Source organism: Ischnura elegans, chromosome 8 (assembly GCF_921293095.1).
Source record: "Ischnura elegans chromosome 8, ioIscEleg1.1, whole genome shotgun sequence".
In the NCBI taxonomy this organism is placed as follows: Eukaryota; Metazoa; Arthropoda; class Insecta; order Odonata; family Coenagrionidae; genus Ischnura; species Ischnura elegans.
In genome coordinates this window covers 3,727,651-3,753,355 of record NC_060253.1, presented here as the reverse complement: position 1 = coordinate 3,753,355, position 25,705 = coordinate 3,727,651, and the positions used below count along the sequence as shown (strand labels likewise).

The following is a 25,705-nucleotide window of genomic DNA, read 5'->3' as shown; positions in this document are numbered from 1 at the left end:
TTTACTCGCTTTCCATAATTCTTTATCAATTAAAATGTAGTTTACTGTAGTTCATTGTGTTTTGTAAATTGGTTATGTTATGATATTAAGTAGGTATAAATTGAGTGTTACAGGGGAACATGCTCTCAACGTTATTTTGTATTTGAATTGAGTAAGTTAGAAACTCTGTCAGACTCATAGAAATCCATTTTATTTTTTTAGTACCTCAGAAAAACGTTCCTCTTCGTTAATATTTTATTTTCATATTGTAACCCACGTATCATGCCCTCGTTTTACTTGAAAGTGTAAATATTACTTATATCTAATCCAGCCAATTGAAAAGTAAAAGATCCGTATGTAGCAAGCGGCATAAAAAAAGTATAAGACCTTCCATAGCGACCAAAACAAGGCCGAAGCCCTTTGTCGGGGGTCTGAGGGGGCAGAGCCCCCTCAGCGAACAAAGCGAGTCCTTATTCTATATCTGCTAAGCCTTACCCATTTAAAATGTAGTAACTTTGCATTTTTTGCGTGATACTGGATATTCCATCGCCAAACAGGGCCTGATCGCTCATTTTATTCTTACCTTTCTGAATTAGCGCCAATTTATGTTGCATTTTGAGGTGAGGCGAGGGTGCTAATTATTTTAATTATGCATTTAAAATCTTTCTGATCAATGCTGGAGAAGTGTGACTTGGAAGCAGCTGAGGGACATAACTTTGGAACCAGTTGTAATTGGAAAAGTTTTCGTCGGGGGCAGGAGGAAAGACGATTTTTGTTAGAAATTCTTTTCTATGCATGGACGCCATTTTTTGTATCTCATAGAATGTAATTCTGCTCCCAAAAAGTCTGAAAGCATAGGGTTCACTACAAAATGTAAGTATTGGCCAACCGTCCTGAACTATTATTCTTATTTATTGGAACACATGCCCATTGCCAGTTTAATTAATTGTGTCCTTTCTATTCAAATGTCTCAATATTAAGGAAACTGCGTGAATAGATCAGTTATTATTAGACACTCAAATATAACTAGATATTAAAAAATGAAGGCCCAGAAAAAGGGACTCCCACGACATTTTTTTTGCACCATTTTTCCCTTTTTTCTATGTATCTCTGTTTTCATATATGGCTATTTTTCGGTATTCAAGTGTTATCGCTATAAGAAAAAGAGTAGGTTAATTCGGGGAGGGACGCCGCATACGGGATAGACTGCGCACCCCACTTAGTTTCGGCGTTTCCTGACAAATTGCGGGGAGATGCCCAATGCAGAGACGGAGTAGAGGCCAGAGAATTAGTGACGATGTCCCGTTTGTTTTTCATTGGTATTACAGATTTTAAAGCTTAAGTACTGAAATAAGTCTGGTATTTTACCTTCAAAAATTTTCTCGCCTTGTAATAAATTCGTATCGGACGTTAAACTACCGTTATATTACGATTTTTTGAGGTTTGTAGCGACAGTATTTGTAGTTGTAGTTTGCTGCGTTCCCTTCGGAATGTTTTCAGTCTAGTTGCGACATATTGGCCCTAAAGGCCGTAGAGCCACGAGGTCTCATCCGTAGAGAAAGGGGCCGCACTAAACTCACGTTCACATGCCGCATTTCTCACATGCGCCGCACGGAATGAAAAAGAATTTCAAATGAATTATAACACGTTTTTGGCAGGGTTATATCTGTTTTAGTGTGTATACTAACACTGAAAATTGTTTTTGTATTATGTGGTATTTAATTATTTGTACGCATATTTTGAACAATGCTGTGCTAAGTTTGTAGGCAACAGCAAGTTTTTCACTTATGCATGGTGTATCTTAAATTAATTGCCTTGATTTATTTTTCGATTTGAATTTTGAAATACAAAAAGAAAAACTTCTGAATTAAGTCTCCCTTAATTGTATTTCTTCGGTTTCACTTGTATATTTCAGTAAAAATGGGATAAATATAGCTGTGTTAGTTAAATTTCTTTGTTTTTACATGCAAATGTTTATGACATAATATCATAAACATCGGTCTAATTTTACTACCTGCATTTCAGTTGCATTAAATTCGTGGACAAGTACTATTAGTTACAAAAATAGTAAATGCATATCAAAAGCATTAGCATATTTTATTTTCCTCCAAACTTCAATAACACGACAATTTTTCTTTTTTAATGGAGCTGCAGAATACAGAAATCAGTTTTAGTCTGTTTTAATAACATGCACCGTATCACCCTTATGGGTGCGGCGTGTCAACCGCAACATACGGGATAGACGCCGCGAGGTAATTTTTTACTAAAATAATTCTTATAGATAAGAGAAGAATGATACTGTATAAGTGTACATTTTTGTGTGTACGTCAGAGACAAGAGCAGTCACCATATTTAGTACTTTGTTCAATTGAAAAAGCAAAATAGGACAAAATATCTACATCTACATAATACCTTGCGAGCCACCTCTAGGGTGTTTGGCAGGGGGTGATCAATCACCAGCATGCAGCATGCAATTGGACTCCCACAAGCACACCACACCGTCCAAAAAACGTCCCGTATACTAGCAAATCATACTACTACATGCTGTTAGAAATAATAATATAATTAAGAAACATACATTAAGTTTTACATAGGTAAGTAGGCTACACTACAAGTCATGCAATCTATATACGAGTTCTATTGCTGCCGTTATAATCTCTTATTGATTGTGGAAAAAATGATTTATATGATCTGATCTTCCGTAGTATGTTGGCGTCCGTAAGATATGGTTAACATCGTTAGAAAAGACACTACTCTTGAATTTATCTAAAAGGTTTAGTCTATTTTTCAATCTACGGTCCGACAGAGATTCCTATCCGAGTTTGTCAGTCATAGTATTTCTCGAAGCTGGAAGACGAACTTTAAGCCTAGCAGTATGGTTATAATCAATAATTACGACTAATCTAAATGTGATAGTAATTGTTTATGCTAATCTGTAGCCTAAATCAATAATATTACAAACTGATCAACAACCGTTGCTCTCAACAATCAATTCAAATATCCTCCTGGAATACATAGATTCAAATGGCGCAAAGCAGTTTTTCGTGTTTTTGAGAGTGTTCCACCAATAGGGAAGTGCACTAATTTTTTTTATTGCTGAATTTGAAAGTTAAGCCTAAAAAAGAAACATTAGTATAGTCACTTTTATTTTCTGCATCTGGGGTATGCACTTTAAAACGTTTTGAAAGTCGGAAAATTTCATGTTGCGCTGAAACACGGTGCCTCCATCTTCATTGAGATGTGACGTCACAAGGCAGTAGTCACCAGTGGAGTATCGCTGTATTCCATCGCCTTCTTTAGCGCGGCGAGAGTTTCCGGGAATCGGTGGAGTTTGCTTCCTAAAAATGTCGTCTAGTACCGAAAACATGAATTCAAAATAGAATTATAAATGATTTTTTGTTCCAAATTTCATCTCGACGTCGAAACAAAAGCCTGGAGAAGATATTCATTCCCGTGCCTTAAGCACAAGCTATACGGAATAAATGGTTCAAGGCTGCTCCTGACTCTTACCTATCGATGATATTCTGTTTTGAAGATCATTTGAAGGTATTGTAAGATCAAATTGATATTTATATTATAATAATTTACTTAATAGGTACCTCAGACACATCAGAAAGTGTGTTGAGTCAAAATATAGCATCTTCCGCGTAGACCTACGTAATTTATAAACTGAAAGTAGTTTGGTTAAAGAATTATGGCGCGACTGTTATTTTACACGACCGGGCAAAATGCGTACTTTGCCCATGATATGTGCATATATGATAATAAACGATTTTTGTTAAAGTTAATCTTTATTTGTTGAAATTAGTACATTTATAGGTGATACAGATATAAAGGTACACGGCAGGTCGCTCGGCGTAATTTGTACTCCACTGGTGACGGGTTCATCTTGCTGACCTAAAAAATTACCTACAATGCCTCGAACTTTGAAAACTCGCAATATAGGCAGTCAAAGTAACATTGTAGGAATACACGAGACCATTCTAGCCCAGAATGTACGTACAATGTTGAAATCCTTGGTTTTCAAAGATTGACGTATTTTATACGCCAGCGCGCCCGGTCCAGGGTTATCAACTTTTATTTCATCCTATTTGTTAATTGAAATTATATTTCGGAATGGTTCTTTTAGCACTGCTACTGAGGTAAAATTGTAGGTACTGAGTACAAGGTACTGAGGTAGGTACTGAGTAAGTAAACTCCCTTTGGAGTAATGTGAATGACAAGAGTTCGAGATATATGGCATTTTATATTCGCTTTGTGTTCATATTAATTATGTCTGTAAGCATATTGTTGCTTGCCGCGAGCCTTTAATGGTATGTGCTATTGCAAGAGTGGTTTTCATTTTTAATGTGGAAGTTGGTTAGTATAAGCAAAGAAAAAATTGACATTTTAGCGCACACCAACCCTTGTAGTCATCGTATCTCTGCGTTTGTAATGACACTGCAAAAATACCTTAACGCCATTATGATGATAAAAAAATTGTCTCATGTCAATGATTGCTGCAATTATAATTAATGATAAACTTGACGCCGTATGACCACAACGAAGACAACAAAATATCATGCCATGACACAATCTTGAACCCTGGTTGTTACGGTGGGAAAATTTCCCTGACATCGTACACGCTACCACTACCCCAGCAGAACCATTGAATGTTTAAGGATATTTTGCATTTATATATATGACTTGTGAAAAGTAACGTATGAAAATTAATTAATTACAGCCTAACTAAGGCCCTAATTGAAAAAGATGGAGCAAGGTACGTGGTCTCCCCTTGTTAGCCTTAACGTCTCGCATTTCTGTTGAGCGTTGCACCTGTCCTCCTTTTTCAAAAATTCAGTGACCATAAATGCATCAAAGTTTGGTATACCATTTATAAATCGTTGGAATTTTCCTTCTCCCAACCAAGACTATCTTTTCTTGAACCCATCCTGGACAGCGAACCATTGCAACCACCAGCCAGCACGGAAATAAGGCTAACATCCCATGATTCTAGTTGCGAAGGGCGAACGTTCCGGCCGGCGTGAATACATACGCAACGAATAAGTCTTGCAGCAAACGTCTGAAATAGGTTTATTAGTTTGACTCGATTCTTACAAAAAAAAGTTTTGGCATGATAAACGGCATTGTGCCAAAATATACCCAGCGAAAAATAAATACCATCATCTATTTATTAAAGAATCAATGTGCTATTCGTACTACTCTTTCCAAACTTGAAGTTGACACGTGAAATGAATATATTACTCAATGATGAAGTCATTTACTCAAAAAAGAAGCAGCCACATATATATTCTGAAGATATTATGACAGCAAAAAACGGATACCCTCAAATTCTGTAATTTTTCTATGCAATAATAGTGGTAGAATTAAACGGCGTAGAAGCTGCCTTCTGCTACTGCCCTGTGACGTCACGGCCAATATTCAACATGGACACCCGTTTTAGCGGCCTTTGAATTTTTCCTTATTTCGGACGGTCATCTCGAATCAAGTATTCACTATTAGGATTTAAACTGTGTTTTTACGACATTATGTTATTCTGAACTCTAATTTAAAAAATGTGTTTGGTGCATTTGAAACACTAGTGTACTTCCCTATTTTAAAAATCTGAAAAAATTAGGATTATATTTTGATGTAGGGGTAACAACATATATTTTTTTCGGCGTGTCTATTGTTTCCTAAATTTTTTAATTTAATTTTGAATATTTCAAACTTATGTAAAAGTTTAGTTTTCGGTTTAAAAATTTTGAAAAAAATCAGGGTGGTAGAACCTAATTGTAGTTACATTTTAAAATTAAGATAACGATTTTACAAAAATAAAAACTGGAGATACCTATAGTAAAAAAACTAAAAATCGTGTTTCAATTTTTTTAGGGTTATTATCCATTGCTAAGGCCTGAAACTTTGGGGAAGCACATAATTTTTGATGCACTTCAAGTGCATATTTTTTATTTTCCAAAACATCTGTGGGCACTTTTCACCATCTTAACCGGCTAGACCCTTTGTGAGACAATCTTCTTCTTCCGATCACCTTTAAGGCTACCACGGCGATCACTTAAACTTTTATCTGTGCATTGATATGGTACTTTACTTAATATCCATTTATAGGAAGGAAACCGCAGAAGCAGTATTGTTAGTTCCAAAGATAAACTTAAAACTGTTCATTTCATATCTCCGCCTTGTGCCGATTTTCTTACCACTTTGAAGCCCATGCGTTTAGCCATGGCCAACTCTAATACAGGCCGGAACATGCAATTTGGCGACAGCGCTTTACGTGACGTCAGGGGTCCTACTGCCTGGGGTCCGGTGGATCGGCGTCTCAGCTGTTGACGTTGTGTGATGTAAATACGGATGGACCTCCGTTCACCCTCCCTAAAGTTAACCCTTTCGCGCCGAATCCCGCACCTGTGCGGCGAGGATTTTTTTTCCTCAACTACGAATGCCACACCAGTGCGTTTTGAATGTTCTTACCTTAACCAACGAATGCCGCGCCTGTGCGGCACAGGTCGAAAAAAGTGACCGTGGCGGACACAATGGACCCACGGACGCGGTCGCCCCTTGCGATCCGCCTTAGCGCGAGCCTAGCCCCTTCTTCGGCCGCTCAGGTCGACCCTTTCCTATCCTCTCCACGCGGTCAACTACTGTTATTTGCAGTGTGTTTTCCAAAAAAATATTTGTTGCTTACTTTTGAAATCCAATGCTAGAAATGAATTCATCTTTTTTAGCTGACCACACGGAAATTTCAAACGAAATTCTAACGTTAATATCAACAGAGTTATAGAACAACTAGTAAATATACTAAATCCGTCTATATAAACGTTAGAACTTCGTTTAAAATTTCTGCACGCTCAGAAAAAAACACGAAATTCATTTTGAATTTAAAAAAATCGATACGAACAACAAATATTTGCATTTATTCTGCGTTAATATTTTAGCTAGTTGACCGCGGACTCGTGCTAGGAAGGGGCTTTTAATCCCTCTAGGGTCTGGGACAGAGGCCGAGGAAAAGGATCGGCGCCCCACCGAGTTGGGTCCAAAAATGTTTCAGGAGGGACCCACTGCCTTTAGTCGACGCGGAAAGGCTTCGTACAGAGGAGTAAAGAAAACTTTCAAGAGACTCGTATTGAGGAAGAATTTCCTTCAACGAAGGTCCGGCGCGAAAGGGTTAAGATAAAAACTACGGTAGGGTTGAGTTATTCGAGTGGTTGTATTTCGTATTACAACAGCTGTTTATTAAAAGTAATCGTGAGAACTAATAACAAGGCAAGGGATACGAGATTATGCACGGAAATATATATAAGTACCGCGATCGACGACCCAGAAATTCAGACCAAGAAGGAACTACCGCTTAACCCATTGGTTGTTTATATAGAATAGCACCCTATAAAATTTATTGACTTAGAAATAAAGAGCGGCTTTAAAATAAACATCATTTCACCTCCCTGAATAACCTAATAAATTAACATGTTAAAAAGTAATGCGTTACTTTATAGCACCTTTCGCCACGGTATTTCAGGAGAGAAAACAATGTATAACGTTTAACAACATTTATTTAAAATAAAAATCAGATATATACATTTTCCGGTAAACATTTCATATTGAAGAGGTCAAACAACATATCAAACAACCTCACAAGGCATGGCCATCAAAGCATTATTACTCCAGAAATTGGAATAAATAAAAGCTGCCACAGGTTCTTAATTTCAATTTCAGCCGGAAACAACCTCCATAGATCGTGCCATTTGAAGTTCACCGATGAACCGTCACCAGCAACAGCTATCAGTTTCACAGGCACCACATTATCTGATGTAAAAATTTGATGAAAAAAACATGATCAGTACAAATGTAAGGGCTAATTAGAAAACTTCATGTGATATAACAAAAAAAACTAGTCTTAACATTCTATATATTAGACAAAGATGTGTAAAAAATATGAAGCCATAAGGAAGATAAATATATCGCCAATCTAATATTTCTAAACACCAAGACCAGTATAATGAAATAATAATGACTTCCGAATTGGAGAAATGTCTCAACAAATAACATTATACTACCGTATAACTCAATACTGATTAAAATCAAATCAAATTTTACAAACGAAAGGAAATTCTTGAATTAATCTCGATAATGGTAGCCACACCAGGTTCTTAATAATTGATTATAAGACCAAATTTTCAAAGTTCACTCTAAAGGAAGTTTTAGCTGCAGAGAAAATTATTATGTTGTTCTAAATACCACATATATACATAATTTCACTCAGCACTCATGGATTTTCCAATAAACCTACTGTATTGGAAGGCGGCTAGACGTCAATTTACTAAGTCTTTTCAATACGAGAACTTATATCGTCATTTCCTCAGTAGTTCTTTCATGTTCTAACTAATTCATACAATATTCATTCATTTCATCTCCAAGAAATAATTCATCTTTAATTATTTCCACAGATTTTCATGCTTCACTGATCACAATAAGGAGTTTTACCTGCAATAGAAAGATGGATTAGTTCAAAAATACCACGCATATATGATATCACTCAGTACCCTTGCATTTTCAACATACCTAGAGTATAGTACGGCAGATAAATATCAATTAAGGTACCCTTATCGATACGAGAACAAATATTGACATTTCATCAATGTTCTTTCATGTTCCACTGATTCATAAAATATTTGTGGATCTCATTTCCAAGATCTTATCTACTTATGTTCACAGGTTTTCATAGTTCACTGATCACAACAATAAGTTTTACCTGGAAGGGAAAGATGAATTAGTTCAAAATACCACTTATATATTCCATATCACTTAGTAGCAATTGATTTTCCAATGTACCTTCAGTATTAGAAGGCGGCCAGATGTCAAATTAGCATGTCTTTCGGAAATAAAGATATATATTGTCATTTCATCAGCAGTCTTTTCCTGTTCCACTGATTCATACAATATTTCCTGATTTCATTTCTTAGAAGTACAACTTATCTACTTATGTTCACAGATTTTCATGGTTCACTGATCACAATAAGAAGTTCTAAGAAGACGAGAGGGCCTGAAACACTGTGGGAGTAGCACCAGGGGACAACTTTAGGCGATCTAACTCGTAACTTTTCACTTCACCGTTCTTATTCATGTAAGTTACTCGGTGTAGGATATCCCGCTCAGCAAAATGCTTGACGCAAACTATTGCGCTTGAAGAAAGATTCCAATCCTTCCGAGGGATATTCTTCAGCCACTTCTGTCTACTGCGTTCATCTTTGGTGAACTGGAACAGAGTCACATACCCCTTGTTTTTGGTGGATAGGTAGTTGCTTCTGCAATATGCACACAACAACGCTTGGGACCCTTTAATGGAAACAATGGAAAGTTGCATTAATAAAGATAGTTTCGCTGATCACAGAAAAAAAGCAGTGCATTCATGATAAGTTTGGAAAATATGAATAACATCAGTACCTGGAGACATATATTAACAGAGTTAACGAGAAGCCATTCGTCGTTCAATAATATACGACGTTATTATAAACACAACTACACATAGTTATTCATAAGGCACACCAAATATAGCAATCACTGTTAACCCGAGAATAATAATATAGTAAAAACAACGCAGCATTTATATCCCGACAAATACGCCTCGTTTCATTTGTGTACTCTTTAGGTTACTTCGTGGCCGGCCGCCAACAGACGCTATGCTTTGGATGAAATACTGCTGAATATCCACTCACAATTCACTGAGAATATCTTTAAACTATTTTACTTGCCGTAAGGCAAAACAAAGTAAAGAAAAATAATTCTTGTTCCCCCTATTAAACCAGTATTGTTGCACTCTCAATTCCCCACCATTAATGGCCGGCCGGCATGTGACCGCAACACTTTTGAAGTAATAAACGTGATTTTCCTCCTTCAGCTCCCAAAAATTATCTTAAAACTATTGTACGTACCTTTAGCCAATATGATATCCACAAAAGAAGTCCAGTTCTGCCTTTTTAACAAGAGATTTAATGCTTGTTTGGTAACACGGATACTCTTGACGCATAAGTCGCCATGATCTCAAACAAACACGATAGGACCCCGGAACAGCGTTGCCAAAATTCCATGTTCCGGCCTGTTTAAAGTTGGCCATGGTTTAGCGCTAATCTCTCTCTCTCCTGCCCTCGGAGGAATCCTGCTCCCTTGCTCCCTCCGAGGCGTCAACATCGCCCTCCACCTCGCATCCTCTCTCTCTCCCTGCGTCTCTCTCTGTCAATGGCAACGAGGCCTCGGCCACCCCAACGACCTCAACCACTTCCTCCCCCACCGCAACTTAAACCACCCCGCAAATGTGTGCACGGGCTGCTGGGGAGGAATTTCCATGCGGGCATTTTGCTGCTCACTCATCATCCCTCTTAGCCAGCCCCCCGGAACTAGGGCTTCAGGCATGTTCCTATTTTGAAGCCAGTTCAGAGCTGTGGCCAGTAGAGGCGCCACTAGTGGAAGAGCCCATCGGCAGCATTACGTTGTATTGCGAAGCATTGGATTTTGCAGGCAATAGATACTGAATTTAAGGTGAAAACCGTCTACATAATACGTTGTTTGTAGTGCAAATAACATCCAAATGAAATGCTTGAGTTAAGGTGTATCTTAAGGAATGCAATTATTTAACCAAGCGGAGAAAAGGGATAGTTGTAAGGGTGACGAAACCGGGAACGAAATTACTATATTCGCTTCATCACGGCGGTGAATTAGGACTCGACATAAATTAAGGAAAACGTGCCACCTTTAAGTGAGGTCGAAATGGGGCAATAGCTCTGGAAACCAGTAAAATACTACGAGTGAAGCCAGGGGGGCGTGACCAAATTGCGCATTAACCATGTTACCGGGATCCGCTTTAACAGTCTTACGAGACGTCCAATTTCTGATCTTAAGTCATAAAATAACGACTTTGGGCATTTCCCGACAGTTGCGATGAAATTAAATAGTACAAGCCCAATAAATTAATCCATGCTGGATTACAGCCATTGTGACCGGCAGGAAGACAATGATTGCCGATGAGGTGTTCAGTCAAACATATTTCACTCGAATGTAACACGGAATTAGAATAATTTTTTCAATGGCACGACGCGGAATTACCTTGACATTTTAAATGATTCCATTTCTACTGTCAAAGCCCTAGAAAAAGGAGCGATGCCACCTCTTCTAATGCAAGTTAGCGCTGACCTCAACTACGAACGAAAAGTTAATTGATCACCACTTTTCCGAATAAATTATTAAATATTTACAATCTAAATCCTTGGACAGAAATCCATACGAAAAATCCAAAACATTTTGATTGTCAAAGAAAAACAGAATCAAGCATAAACATTTATTTAACAGCCCAATTTCAAAACATAAATTCACGTTACAAAATTTGTTTGAAATTGAAAAGTACAAGATTCAACTTTGCCATATCAACAGCAAATAAAATCACACACAATGCATTATTAAGGAAAAAAACCCAAAACTGATCTGCAAACAGAGCAAGGCGATTGCAATTCACAATTCTTCCAGTGAGCAACTGCAACACTTCACGATTCATCACAGGAGAGTAAATGGGAAAGGTTTTCAGAAATGGCATTAACAAAAGGACCAACAAACTTTCAAGGACATCCTGAAAACAAAGGAAAAAAGGAAAGCTGCGTAAAAGTCAACAGGTATCACTGGAAAATAAATTTATCATCGACATTAACATTTTTTTTTAAATACACCAATTCGGAACAATATTACTATTATAGAATATGACCCAAATCAAGGTACTACAAATAATTACCACAATTACCATTTCCTGTATCTAAATTGTAAGATATGCTGAGAATAACAATGAAATAACAACCCATAGGTAACTCTCAACACACACTCCAAAATTGAATCCAATACCACAGATTCACAAGCAATTGGAAACCTGAAAATAAGATTTAAATTAACCAGTAGAATATAACATAAATTCACAAAAATTTTTCACCAAACTGAAAAATTTAAACTATATTTTGAAGAATGAGTAAAATATGAGGTCATTCAAGGATAAAAGTAATACCTGATTTCCATTAATGGGATGATATAACATTTACCTAAAGCATCCCTATCATCGAAAGGGACATATGTATGTATATTACAGTAGAATATGAAAGATAATTGAAAGATTTAACCTACTGCTTGAACAAGATCATGGACCTAATGCTATGGAATGATTTGCTCCACCATGATGATGGAATAATGTAAATATATCACCAAGGGGATGATTTCAAAAACTCTTCCTTTAAAAATCAATTACTAAATCACAATGGATTCTAATGACAAAGACGACTTTCAATTGCACAGCATATAACTCCATCATAAACAACAAAAAACTAGCATTGAACGTTGATCTGCCTTTCTCATTCCCTGCAAAGTATGAAAAAGAGTAAATATCAATGAAGATTACAAGTAGGACATGAAGCATTTCAGGAAAAATTGACACCAATAACATACCTTTTACTTGGAATTGGAAGTTCATTGCATTCATCAATATTATAAAAAACACCATGAAGGCTACTTGGTAAAATTTAGCTCCACTAACATTATGGAACAACGGAAATATATTTCCATAGGGTCGATTTGAAATATTCATCCCTAAAATTTCAACTCCAAAATGACATGGGATTCTATCGAAAAAGATTATTTTCAATTGTTCAGCATTACTCAAGCATAAATAGCATCGAATGTTGATCTGCCTTATTCATGCCCTGCAAAGTATGAAGAAGAGTAAATATCAATGAAGATTACAAGTAGGACATGAAGCATCTCAGGAAAAACGATAGGTACCAATAACATACCTTTGGGAGTATATTAGAGCACACCGTAAAATGATCAATGTTGGCTCATTGATAATAGCACTTTCATCCAAGGGGAAGGCAGCCTTGGTAGAAAATTAGAGTCACACAGTAAAATGACCTGCGTCCTGGACCTTCGTCATGGGCTGAAGCTAAGAAACCACCTTTTCAATGACAAAGGAGCTTAGTGTGACTTCAGAGGTTTCACTCAGAAGTCTTTGGACATAGCTTATCGAAGCAAGGTGAATGGGAGAGTCCACGATGAGTAGCATATGTCCGGATTTCGATTGATGAGATCTAAAAAACAAACACACATGATAATGCAGGAATTGAAAAAAACACACTCATTGATAACCACTAATATGAGTACTTACGGGATGAAGGACTTGCGTTATGGGCTTAAGCTAAGTGACCACTTTTTCAATGACAAAGGAGCTTAGTGTGACTTCAGAGGTTCCACTCAGAAGTCTTTGAACATAGCTTATCGAAGCAAGGTGAATGGGAGAGTCCACGATGAGTAGCATATGTCCGGATTTCGATTGATGAGATCTAAAAAACAAACACACATGATAATGCAGGAATTGAAAAAAACACACTCATTGATAACCACTAATATGAGTACTTACGGGATGAAGGACTTGCGTTATGGGCTTAAGCTAAGTGACCACCTTTTCAATGACAAAGGAGCTTAGTGTGACTTCAGAGGTTCCACTCAGAAGTCTTTGAACATAGCTTATCGAAGCAAGGTGAATGGGAGAGTCCACGATGAGTAGCATATGTCCGGAATTCGATAGATGAGACCTAAAAAACAAACACACATGGTAATGCAGGAATTGAAAAAAACACACTCATTGATAACCACTAATATGAGTACTTACAGGATGAAGGACCAGCGTCATGGGCTGAAGCTAAGAAACCACCTATTCAATATCGAAGGAGATTAGTGTGACCTCAGATGTTCCACTCAGAAGTCTTCGGACAAAGCATGGCGAAGAAAGATGAATGGGAGAGTCCATGATGAGTAGCAGAAGCAAGATGAATATAAACGAGTACATGTTTGGTATTATATCTATGGGATGTACTGCTTAAATCTGAAAAAGATAAACAATGGTTATCGTGGCATTGTGAAATACACTATCATTAATAACTGCCTTAATACTCGAATGTTTATAAATACTTACTGGATAAAGAATTTCATGAAATCATGAGCACTAAGGAATGTCAGAGAGATTGCATAAGGAATCTCTAATGCCTAGCGGTAATTGGCTTGGAGGAAAGTCACAATTAACACTATCACCCAATGCGAGGCAACAAAGGGTGATGAAGGCACATAATAGTCACAAAATGAACATGATCACTACATGATAAAATAAACAGGAGCACTAAGAAATGTCAGAGAGATTACATAAGGAATCTCTAATGCCTAGCGGTAGCGAGGCAACAAAGGGTGATGAAGGCACATAATAGTCACAAAATGAACATGATCACTACATGATAAAATAAACAGGAGCACTAAGAAATGTCAGAGAGATTGCATAAGGAATCTCTAATGCCTAGCGGTAATTGGCTTGGAGGAAAGTCACAATTAACACTATCACCCAATGCGAGGCAACAAAGGGTGATGAAGGCACATAATAGTCACAAATGAACATGATCACTACATGATAAAATAAACAGGAGCAATAAGGAATGTCAGAGAGATTGCATAAGGAATCTCTAATGCCTAGCGGTAATTGGCTTGGAGGAAAGTCACAATTAACACTATCACCCAATGCGAGGCAACAAAGGGTGATGAAGGCACATAATAGTCACAAAATGAACATGATCACTACATGATAAAATAAACAGGAGCAATAAGGAATGTCAGAGAGATTGCATAAGGAATCTCTAATGCCTAGCGGTAATTGGCTTGGAGGAAAGTCACAATTAACACTATCACCCAATGCGAGGCAACAAAGGGTGATGAAGGCACATAATAGTCACAAAATGAACATGATCACTACTGCCTAGTGAACATGGTCACACAATAAAATAAACAATGTTGGCTCATTAACGAGCCTTGATAACAGGATTAATGGATAAATGGTGGGCACGGTACCCTAGGTGGTGAAAAATTTTGCAATTTTTTTCCTATCCCTGTTTTCCCTAGGCTTATCTCTGCAGGAACGATAGGCAAACTGCTGCATCCTCAATTTTAGGAACAAGTGAATCATGTATGACATCACTTCATCACCATGTGATGAACAGGGGAATGTCATATGATGCTCTTCCAATAGTTGCGTAGTGACCTTCTCACATAAGTCCAATTCCTTGCAGTGCTCCTCAAAACTCTTTTCCAGAGCACAAACAATGGAGAACAAATTTCTATTAGTATGGACAAAACCAGATTCAGCCCGCTGGTTTGCTAATTCAGCAGCAGGACTGTTAGTAAGTAAATTCGGATTAGTAATGGCAGCTTTGCACACATCACATTTTGTCCACTTGATAATGTGTTTGCCCAGCAACCCTGTAATATAATACAGGAAACAGTCTGCCACTGGTGCACAATGGTAATCGTGGTCACTTCCTATGACATCATCATACTCCCAGTTATCAAGCTCAACCAAAGAGTCTAATTTTTCCTTGATTTTGTCAAGGGCTGAATTTTTTGTAGAAGAGTCTCCGTAAATCTCTTTAATGGTTGACAGCTTTATCAGCTGCTGAGGTGGTGTCCTCTCTTCCACACTGCAATTCCCATATTTTGGTGGGCGAATTAGGGAGAAGCAGGAGAGGATCTTATACAGTTGGAGGAAGTTGGGCACAGCAGGGTGGTCATTTGATCCGGAAACATGGCGAATGATGCCAAAGAAGCGCTGAAAGTGAAAAAATATACATGTAAGAAGAGAGTGGATAAATATCAAAGCAATAGTTAGTATCATCACACTAATGTAAACATTCATAGTTGGACATACCTCAAGGGGGTCTTGATTAATGTTCCCAGTCAAAAAATAATCAAAGTCACAGGCATATATCATGTACGAACATAAATCTATAGTGGACTGCAATGTTAACCTCAAGCCTTCATATGTTTGGTAGGTGAGAAACTCATTTTTTTGGATTCTACCCTCCAGCAGCAAGTCATTCCAGCCATCCAACCATTTCAATGAAGACTCGATTACCTGCAAATGAATAAATTAAAAACCTCCACACCTCCCTAAACATCTACAATAACAGCATTTCAGAAAAATACCGCATGGATAAACATTATATTCTATGAACATACCTTGAGGTCATTGGAATCCGAGCGTATAGCATCCCTTTCGGACTTCCTATTTAATGAATCAAAGAGATCATTGAAAAATGAACAGAAGGCTGCAGTTGCTTCTGCATCTTTCAGCCCTTGCATGTTATGCCTGCCATAGAATCTTAATGCACCGGCTACTGATGCACTAAGTACCTGGAAAAAAATTAAATGAAGCTGTTCAAGATAGACAATCAGTTATGCCAAAATTAATAATTATCATGGCAATTCAAATTAACAGGGAAAGTAGCATTTACTAATGCACAGTCATGCTGGGAAAAAAACTATTTAATTACCACACAAAATTAAGTAATGAATTGGAATTAATTTAAAACAAGACAAAACCAAGCAATATATATCCTTTTGTCAATAACTAATAATATTAATGTTGAATTTTACAGCTGGAAACTAGCCATTCATTGCCTGAAACATTACACATTGATGGACGCTGAGGTACATATATAAAAACAATTCAAAAAAGTATACCACAACCTTAATATGGGACACCAGCTAATAGTGATCAAAACAGACTAGTTGGTAAATAAGTTACATAGACACTATAGGGCACAAAGGAAAAAGTAGTGACATATTGGGTAAAAAGTAACTTCAAAAAGTTCAAGTTCAGTTAAAGGATGATAAGTTTTGAGTAGGGTCGCTTTCCTCCTAAATACACCGGAGAATATGATTCCATGGATATTCTTCAACTCATTTAAAAATTTCCAGCCTCTCCATTAAAATAAACATAAACGAATTGAATTCAGAAATATACACCTGCACTGCAAGCCGAACCCTCATCTTAGCTGAATTGGTTAGGAAAATGTGATCCTTGGTAACCCGTGGACAAACACGTTTCCCTGCTGTAAGCTGCTGGTCTACATCAAGCAGATTCTCTAAGTGAATCCACCTAGCAGGTATACTATACCCAGGTATCTTCAAAAAGCAGAAATTAAAATTATTAGCAGCAAATAAGCAACCTCAATACAGTAGCATGCATTCCAACACAGCATAGCACATGCAACTTTCTTTAACAAGTTCTTGCAATCATGCCAAATGAAGTTTACTCAATATTACATTACTTTATACATATGAAATACAAGGAAGTGAGAAAATTAATGTGACTTAAAGCAATAAAGACTGAAGTACAGAATGCAAGCATCAAGCCATAATGGATTATTTTGAAGAACATGAAGCATTAAAGCATGTATGTCTTGCTAGGTAAAATAAATTGCCAATCAAAAACATCAAAATCTAAGGTACTTTCACCACCCAACTAAAATAGGTGATTAAAGGTGCTCCGAAATATGGATGGTAGACCAGTATTTTAGAAAGGAATGGCAACAAATTCATACCTTCAACTCCTTTGAGTTGTAGAGCCTGTTCCTGACATTTTTGATGAGGTGCGGTGTGTCAGCAAATACATAAACATTTCTGCCCTCCCGAGCTGGATGTTCAAAATAATTTTTGAAGCCATTCCTTGCTCCACTGACACCAAGTTCAGACCACATCTTGCGGTTTGTGGCAGCACAATCTGAAACAATGCCATGCACCACAAGTCCAACCCTCTCCAGCAGGATAATAGCTAAAAAGAGATAAATTCACCATTATTGATCATGTGCAAATGATGCTTCTGCTTGTTAGTAATAGTAGTTGTTAGAGTTACAAAAAGTAATACTTTGTTATGCAGGGTATATTTTCTACTAACCTTTAATAACTATTTTTGCTAGAACTGCACCCTCGGTGGGTCCTCTTCCAGCAAACGTAGCTATTGCCTGCTGAAAACTACCAGACAGTGGTTGAAACATCAAAACTAGCGCATGGTTTGCTTTGCTATCAAAATCCATGGCCTTTGGTCCATCCTCCCCAAAATCTATGAGGCCTTTGTAAGTTAGGCTCTTTGAGCATACTGAAACATTCTCCCTCAAGTGTATCTCATCAATAGAGAGTATCCCATGCCTCTCCATTGGTGCTATTTCTTTGACCCTAAGCTGCAAAAGCTCAAAAAAGTTCAGGTCAAAACCACAGCTTGAGTTTACCATTGAGAGTTACTTCCTCACCGTTTTTGCACAAGGCAGAGGAAGTATTTGGTGCTCACGCAAGAAAGTGTAGCCACTTGGACACTTTATGTGCAGGAGAAAGCACATCAGCACCCAATCCTCAGAATATCGGCGTCCGTTTTTACTTCTGCACTTTGCTGCAGCCAATATCTCCTTCACCACATCTCGCTGAGTCTGGGGGATTTCCCTGTGCTGAAGTTTTTCCTCCAGCTCTCTCATGCTCAAGGCCTGCATTTCGTCCTCCTTGGCCTGCAACTCATTTTTATACAGAGCACACTTACTTTCAAGAAGTGACCTACTCCTGCTTACTGCCTTCAACCTCTTCCTCAGCAGGTCAACTTTTTTAAAAGACCCACTAGGGTGCCTCACCTGCCTACGGCGTCTTTGCTGTACTAAGCGTACAACGCAAGAACAATGCTTGCACTGGTTCCCACTTGCAATAACGATGGAACACTTTTTGTGCCTCAATCGCCCAAGAGCATCAATATAAATGGACACACTTTCGATTGGGCAGCTTCCAGATAACACACTGCCTCCACAAACCAGTGAGTTGTTAACCATAGTAATGGCCTTGAGTAGGTCACTTTCACTGTTTATAATCAAGTCATCATCATTCATCTTCACCTCTTTCCCTAAAATAGAGCACTTCACAATGCCATCCTCCTTAATAACAATTTGCCGGAACACATAAGGGTTTATAACACCACCATCTACTCGACACCTCAGGTCGTAGAACAAAACAAACGACTCTGAGTAAAATACTTTCCAACTATGGGGAATATTTGCCTCGTAAGCCCCACTCTTCACTTTTATAAAAAAATCACCTCCCGTCGCCGTGATTGTCTCATCCGGATGAGCTTGCCCACCATCGTGTTCCGTCTGTTCCACGTTTTCCTTTCCAACGTCAACATCAGCACCCTGAAAAAGTTTTTTTTTTGCACAGGCGAGGGGTTGGAAGTCCCCTGTTCGGAGCTTTCCTCTTCGCCGACGGATTTCCGCTTAAATATTTGGGGCAGCCAGGAAACTGGGAAGGTACTGCGCCTTCACAAAGCCTCGGTTTCTGTATTTTAACCTAAAATTAAAAAAGCGAAAATGTAATGAATTCTACATCTATCACAGGTCTCCATACCATATCTCTTACAGATTTAACTCGACCTCAAAAACGAACTATTCACTCTTACTCCCACGTGATTACTTTCAATCTCCTCTCAATTATAAAAATTACATAAAATATTACATCCGATATGTAATAAATCAAAACCCATCTTTGCATTCTTGCGTAGGATAACAAAAATATAGCTTACCTCGGCCAGTATCTTTCCATTTCCATCTTTGTGGACTATTTTCCGGACAACTTCTTCCTCCCGAAAATGCCTCTCACATACCCGGTGGCTGTCCTTCAGGGTAAAATCCTGTCGAGGAATGGCTTTTTGCCATAAATTCCGTATCTCTGGCTTCGTCGGGACTTTGAATAACGAGTATTCCGTCTTGGAACTGCCATAGCCGGTGGAACAATTCGGCACAACACACGACCACGGCATCTCTCCGAAAGAGATAAACAATCGGAATTTAAATAATAAAAAAACGATTTCTACGTTCACTACTACAAACGAACTATATTTCTGTTGTAAATAGCCTCCGTAGCTCGCTCAATCTTCAAATTGAAGTTTTCTGAACATGTGCTCTCGATCGCAATTCACGCTGAATCATATACTCAGGGCTCTTCAAGTTGGGCTCTTCTACTGGTGGCGCTACCCCCAAACCAAAGCGGAGAACGCATGAACTGGCTTCAAAAAAGGAACATGGATTCCAATGGGCTGGGATAGGGAGTTCTAGGGGGCTGCTCTTAGCACATGCAATCAATTCGGATATTTGGCCAAACAGCGATGGACTACAATTCAAAGTAATGTGGAAATGAAAATGTGAAGTTTCAGTAACTTTTGATCATGCAGATATAGATTGCGAGTTCATGGCAAGGATATTGTTCTTTGATGTCGTGGCATTCGCCTGAGATGCGAGGAGGCAAAGCACCTAAGTCGCGATTGTGGTGTGCGTGAGTGAGTGGTCATGTTAAGATGTCTCACGACGGCTGATGACGGTTTTGCGTTTGCTGTAGAGTTGGAAGTGAGTAGACGAATGGAATGCATTCATTAGTAGAGCTTTAAGGGAAGTCAAGGCCCCGATGGAGAAAACAAAACCAAGTGCTTTTGCAGTTCTGCCTTACATATCAGGAACAACGGACCGGATTGTTCGCATCCTTGGAAAAGCCAACGTTGAAACCAGGTTTGGCACGTTGAGGAAGATCAGAGACCTACTTCCATCCGTCATTGATGCTGTTCCCCCATTACAAATGGAAGGCATATATGAGATTCCGTGTTCATGTGGGTCTAGTTACATCGGACAGACCAAACGGAAGATAGTGACAAGGCTGAAAGAGCATGAAAGGGCGCTGAAGGCAAGGCAATGGGAAACTTCAGCTGTCGCCGATCATTTTATGTCGGGGCCAGGACACAAGATCCTCCTGGATGAGGCCAAAGCCATTGCAAGAAAATCTGCATATTATCCACGGCTTATTAGAGAGGCGATAGAAATTTCTAAACGACCAATGAATTATAACAGGGATGATGGATATAATTTAAGCCATGTGTGGAAGAGATACATTTCGAAAATTTAATTACAATATTCCACCTTTCATCTTCCTTTTTTATATTAGATGTTTTAAAGAAGTTGGCTTTTATTTTATTTTTATTTACTTTTTTAAATACCTTGACAACAATGGACCAGTTTTTCCAACGGTATGATAGGTGTTTATATTTTCATTCTCCTGACGACGTTCCCAGTAAGTGGAACGAAACGTTGAGTTAAATATTAAGCACGCAGACGTATTCCCGAAAATGAATTATAATAGTGCATCTAATCGCTGCGAAAACCTTAAAACTAAAACAAGTGATGCTATTTGAAAAAAGAGGGTTAAAAATTCCTCCGTTCATAATTATTTCTTTTACAAGTTTATTTAAATAAGTGAATATGTCCGCGCCCACTTTCGCGGCAAAACGGCCGCGCCATTCCACCGGATGCACCCTCAACACCTCGGCGGCGCTCCGCCTCCCGCGGGCCGCACTCCAGATCGTTCGCCCCACGCTCCCCTCGCGAATTTCATTGTAATAGGAGGAATGTGGCCCAAAAGATGCACTTTTAGAATGCGAATCATTCGAACTAGCATACAGATCGAACATGCACTCACATTCAAGTCATGCGATTTGATGAACTTGCCGGGGGCATCACTGTTCCATCTCAAGTAATTCCGGAACTGGGAAATCACAGAAAACCATTGCCTTTTGAGGAAAAGCCTTCTTTTTGTTTCGTGCAGTCCAGCCGCCCTTACCACTTGCACACTGCGTGCCAACTTCAATCGGTGGCACAACAGTTTGCTATCCATCTCCAGGGCTCTAACCGGGGATTTTAGTTTTGTGTTTCACTCGTGTGACACTACTGTATTATATTTCTGCTGGTAAATAATATACAAATAAATATTTATTTCAAAATAGATTCGTTACGGATGAATCTTTTATTTTCATAAACTATATAATTATTAATAACATCTTGGAGTGTGCGAATGGAATGCATAAACGTTTGCCTACGTTTCGATATCTTAATGAGGGCTATGAACGATAGTCAAAATAAATAAATGCATGAAGGTATGAACGGTTTTATATTGTTATTCACAGTAACAAAATAAAAAAGTAGAAAGATTTCAATTTTTCATGAATAAAAATAGAAGATACGAGAATTTCGACATTTAGATTTTTCATACTCCAAAATTAATTAATTATTATATAAATTTAGGTCGTTTAAAATAAAACGATTTATAAATGATAAACAAATGAGCGGAGAAGAAATTGAAATACGCGAAGGAAACACAACATTCGGCTAAATCTTCCACCCCAAGGTCGCAGAAGCGTGAATCGAATTTCATCATCGAATGCAGTGTGCTGCGTAGAGGTTAAGAGTTTTAGCGTAACCATTTTAATGGTGCATTTTGAATGCATTGAAAATCCTTTCCTTCTGTAATGCATTTCTGCGAAAATGAAACAAGTTTAAGGAGAAATACTTTCAAAGTTTTTTTAGTGAGAATTAAGCGAAAAAATTTCCACGCAGGGACTCCATCAGTTTTTTCTTAAATTTAAGTACCACTGTCAAATGAATCTTCCTTAATCTCCTGAATTGAAGGCATTTTTCACTATAGCCACTGTACTATACCCCAATAAACTGCTGATCAAGGATTGCATTCGCGTACTTACAGTATTTGTCAAACACATCTGTAAGTTACCTTTATTTTGAAATTTCAGATAGGAATAAAAAATGCTTGTTGGCTTCAGTACTTAGATTTAATACGCCGAATACATATTTTATCACAAATAATCAGTGGAAACAGTTATTTGGCAATCAAGCAGGCATTCCAACTTGGAAACTCAAAGTCCTCAGGCGTGTTAGGGGTACTGACTCTTGTAGCCTAACCTGCCAACAAATTGTAAGGAATTCTTTATTTCTGGATGCAACTTGAATTTTGCAATAATATTAGTAATTTAGAGGAAAAATTAAACTTATATAAATATAAATCCTTCATGACCGATGGTCCAGATAGTTTCTGTAATGTGTAAAACCTCGCCATCATCTGTGTTTCCCAAAGATTTCCCAGCATTCTTTAAATTAAAGCTTGCATTATGAGCGTTCTTATTCATCAAGTATATATACTATTGATAAAAGAGTGAAAAGAATTTAGTAAAATACAAATCCTTCAATTAAATGGTTTAAATATCTAGAATGTTGTCCATAATTGAAAAACACCCCAAATATATTGAATGGTGTTCAATAATATGAATATTTTTGTAACCCAAGATGTAACCAAGTAGTTATAACTTAATGGTCAAAAAATTTTGGTTTACGTAATAAGGATTGTTGTTTTTTTTATACATAAACATTTCGTTCCAGAGGTCACGTAGACCGCAAATATGAGTCATGTTTCCACTGATAAACAGTAGTCGCCGTCATCACTCTTAATACGTGTAATTGGAACAATGTGTACTATCATGAAATTTGCTATGGAATCAAAGTTTATTTTGAATGAAGATGACGTTTCAACGAAAGCCAAAGCTTACTCTATATTAGCCAATCATATGACCAAGGAATTTGATTAATTGCTTCGGGTTTTCCCTGGTGGAAATATTTGATATTCATGATTGAATGAGTAAACTTTGTAATATCCACAGATTTATTTCAGACTCTCGCGACACGATTCGCCGCCCAATGTGGCATAATGGGATGCGCTGCCAATGACATCGCAATGCAATACAGGGGGGGGGGGGGTTACATAAATGGGGTGGCATAGGGTAGGTGACCCCGATGGCATCGTTCATTCTCCTGCATTCGGGCGGACGTTTCCAGATCCAATTTCACCAATGTCAACGGCGAGAACGATGATTTTGCTCATGAAGCAAAATGCATTCCTGGAGATGGTCAAGATACACTAACATTCTCGATCCTAATCATCACCGTAGGTTCCTTAATGAGGTTGGTTTGACGAAGCTGTCCATTCCGCTTTCCTATCAGTTAGCTTTTTCATTGACGCGTGTTTCCTCTCTTTTACATCCCTAATAATTAAACCTAAACCTAAATGCTAGTCGCAGTCTTCTTTAAGCGTTTGCTTTTTATATGTGGACGGCTGGCGTCCTAACACCCCATGCAACACGCCTTTGAGGCGGCTTACGGGGTAGCATGTAGATGTAACTCATCCCCTTCCTGCTCACCTCTCCTTCGACGAAGACCGCATTAGTTTTCAGAAGACTTATCATACTATTCTCAGCACTTCCTCATTACTAACTCGGTCGATCCATTTCATCTTCGTCATTCTTCGGTGGCAGCACATTTCGAATGCTTCCACTCTTCGCTTCTCCGCTGCTGTCAACATCCAAGCCTCGCTTTCATAGAGAAACATCTTCCTATGTAGCATCATCATGTAGAAACTTCCCCATATGTAGCATCTGATGAATTGTTTCCTTGCTTCTATGCTTGTATTCTCAGCTGTAGGAAGATTCTCCTTCTTGTAGAAATCCCTCTTCGCCTGCGGTATTCTACTACCTATTTATTATCTGCCCATCGTTAGTAATTCGGCTTCCTATGATAGAAATGTCTTTCACCTCCACAATATATTGTTTTCCTTATTTAATATTTGCCCTAGCGTCCACTTTTTCGCTGCATACTAATATCCTAGTCTTCATGTCGTTAATTTTTGGATGATGTCCTGCCAATGTCATTTCCATAATTATTAATACCTTTGTATACATATTTATGAGGAGGAATGATATAAGTCTTCAGCTCGCGCTCGCTCATTCCAACAATATATTCAATGAAAACAAGTTTGGAGACCTCGCGGCTCAATGAAGACTGACATTCGTGAAATTAGAATCATTCCGCCGTTTGAAGGGAGTTTGGGGGGGGGGGGAGGGAGGGTGGAGAGACCCTCCCGGACACTTTTCCTCCCTCCTCTTCGAGATTTCAATTTATTTTCGCCCGTGGAGCCGACTGCCCTCGTCTCTTTCCCTATCCCCAATACTCCCACTTCAAGTTCCTCCTCTTGCCGCCTGTGCGCTACAGGCCTCACGTTCGGAACAGCAGCTCTCGATCAGGCAACTGACAATCGAACTTCAAGTCGATCAAAATCGCGCCTAATTTTTCTCCCAGCCGCTTCCATCGGCAAAATTGTCTTTATAAATTACGAAAGTAACTGTATGCCATTAAAGCGATACTGATTCCATTTGAGACTCTGAGAGGAAAATTTGAAACTATCAAATGAAAATTTGATACTTTGCCTTTCAGAGGAAAATTGGAAACTATCTTCGTTCCTCGCTATGTTTCTAGGATCGATAGGAACGATTATATAAGAGAGATATTTTCCAGAACGGATACCATAATATTTCTTTTTTCCCCTCTTTCAAGAAAGGACTTTAGTAAAATTTACGTCGTTGTCAGATAACCCTGCCATTATAATTTTTTACTTTGATATTTATAGTGCTATACAGAGGTATTTGACTGATGTTCTAACACGTAGGTAGGGGAGAGTTGCTTGCTTATGTAGATTCACATTATATATCTCTCTTGATCGTCCAACGGCATTTTGAATCCATTCCCTGCCTTGTAGCGTTGTTTCAAACTTGAGCTATTGCCTTGAACATTTCAGAGTATTATTTTAAAGCCTACAATACGTATTCGTTAGTACGTTTTCAGTTGTTGTTCGTTATTCATAATGAATTGATGCATCATAACGTTTGATGGGGTAAATTTATATTCTAAACATTAGCTTTTTAACCATGTTTAAACCAAAGGCATATTTCCAATCTCAACACCTCCACCCAGAATCGGCGCTCCTAGGATTTTAAATACCCCCGTACGCAACGTGTTAAGGGCAGATCCTTTGTCAATAATTGCTCGTATCTGAAAGATGAGCGTATTTACTCAGAATTATTACTAAGGCAGAATTTTCGTATTTTATTTAAAGGTAAGTATCGACAAGAGTTTACTCAATA

General features: G+C 38.2%; 2 protein-coding genes and 1 long non-coding RNA gene across 4 annotated transcripts; all 3 read right to left on the bottom strand.

Annotated features, from left to right (window-relative positions):
- Positions 1-7,511: 7,511 nt before the first annotated feature.
- LOC124164241 lies at positions 7,512-8,347 on the bottom strand. Its single transcript, XR_006865990.1, has 2 exons — positions 8,264-8,347; positions 7,512-7,779 (listed from the first exon to the last, which is right to left on the bottom strand). It is a non-coding gene; the product is annotated as an uncharacterized LOC124164241 (long non-coding RNA).
- Positions 8,348-11,197: 2,850 nt separating this feature from the next.
- LOC124164240 lies at positions 11,198-16,203 on the bottom strand. Of its 2 annotated transcripts, XM_046541480.1 has the most exons (8): positions 16,051-16,203; positions 15,740-15,946; positions 13,970-15,640; positions 13,667-13,879; positions 13,415-13,589; positions 13,163-13,337; positions 12,792-13,085; positions 12,461-12,701 (listed from the first exon to the last, which is right to left on the bottom strand). In XM_046541480.1, exons 1-3 carry the CDS (start codon positions 16,171-16,173, stop codon positions 14,888-14,890), a joined length of 1,083 nt encoding a protein of 360 aa, XP_046397436.1. In that variant the 5' UTR covers positions 16,174-16,203; the 3' UTR covers positions 12,461-12,701; positions 12,792-13,085; positions 13,163-13,337; positions 13,415-13,589; positions 13,667-13,879; positions 13,970-14,887. The 2 variants fall into 2 exon arrangements, 1 of the variants encoding a protein (XP_046397436.1); XR_006865989.1 differs by lacking the exons at positions 13,970-15,640; positions 15,740-15,946; positions 16,051-16,203 and adding an exon at positions 11,198-12,360 and having other exon boundaries at positions 12,448-12,701; positions 13,667-13,952.
- A 1,208-nt stretch (positions 16,204-17,411) lies between these two features.
- Positions 17,412-19,759, bottom strand: LOC124163713. The gene is made up of 3 exons (XM_046540782.1): positions 19,427-19,759; positions 17,771-19,194; positions 17,412-17,647 (listed from the first exon to the last, which is right to left on the bottom strand). The coding sequence occupies exons 2-3, from the start codon at positions 18,102-18,104 to the stop codon at positions 17,412-17,414; spliced, it is 570 nt and encodes a 189-aa protein (XP_046396738.1). The 5' UTR covers positions 18,105-19,194; positions 19,427-19,759.
- Positions 19,760-25,705: the final 5,946 nt, after the last annotated feature.

Bases quoted from the DNA above. Each gene is read 5' to 3' on its own strand.
- LOC124164240 (XM_046541480.1), bottom strand. From the start codon at position 16,173: ATGCAAGGGCTGAAAGATGCAGAAGCAACTGCAGCCTTCTGTTCATTT. The intron at 15,947-16,050 runs GTATGTTCATAG...ATTCATTTGCAG, and splicing joins CGGATTCCAATGACCTCAAG to GTAATCGAGTCTTCATTGAA. The intron at 15,641-15,739 runs GTATGTCCAACT...TTTCACTTTCAG, and splicing joins TTAATCAAGACCCCCTTGAG to CGCTTCTTTGGCATCATTCG.
- LOC124163713 (XM_046540782.1), bottom strand. From the start codon at position 18,104: ATGGTAAACTCAAGCTGTGGTTTTGACCTGAACTTTTTTGAGCTTTTG. The intron at 17,648-17,770 runs GTTAGTAGAAAA...ATCTCTTTTTAG, and splicing joins AGCAAAAATAGTTATTAAAG to CTATTATCCTGCTGGAGAGG.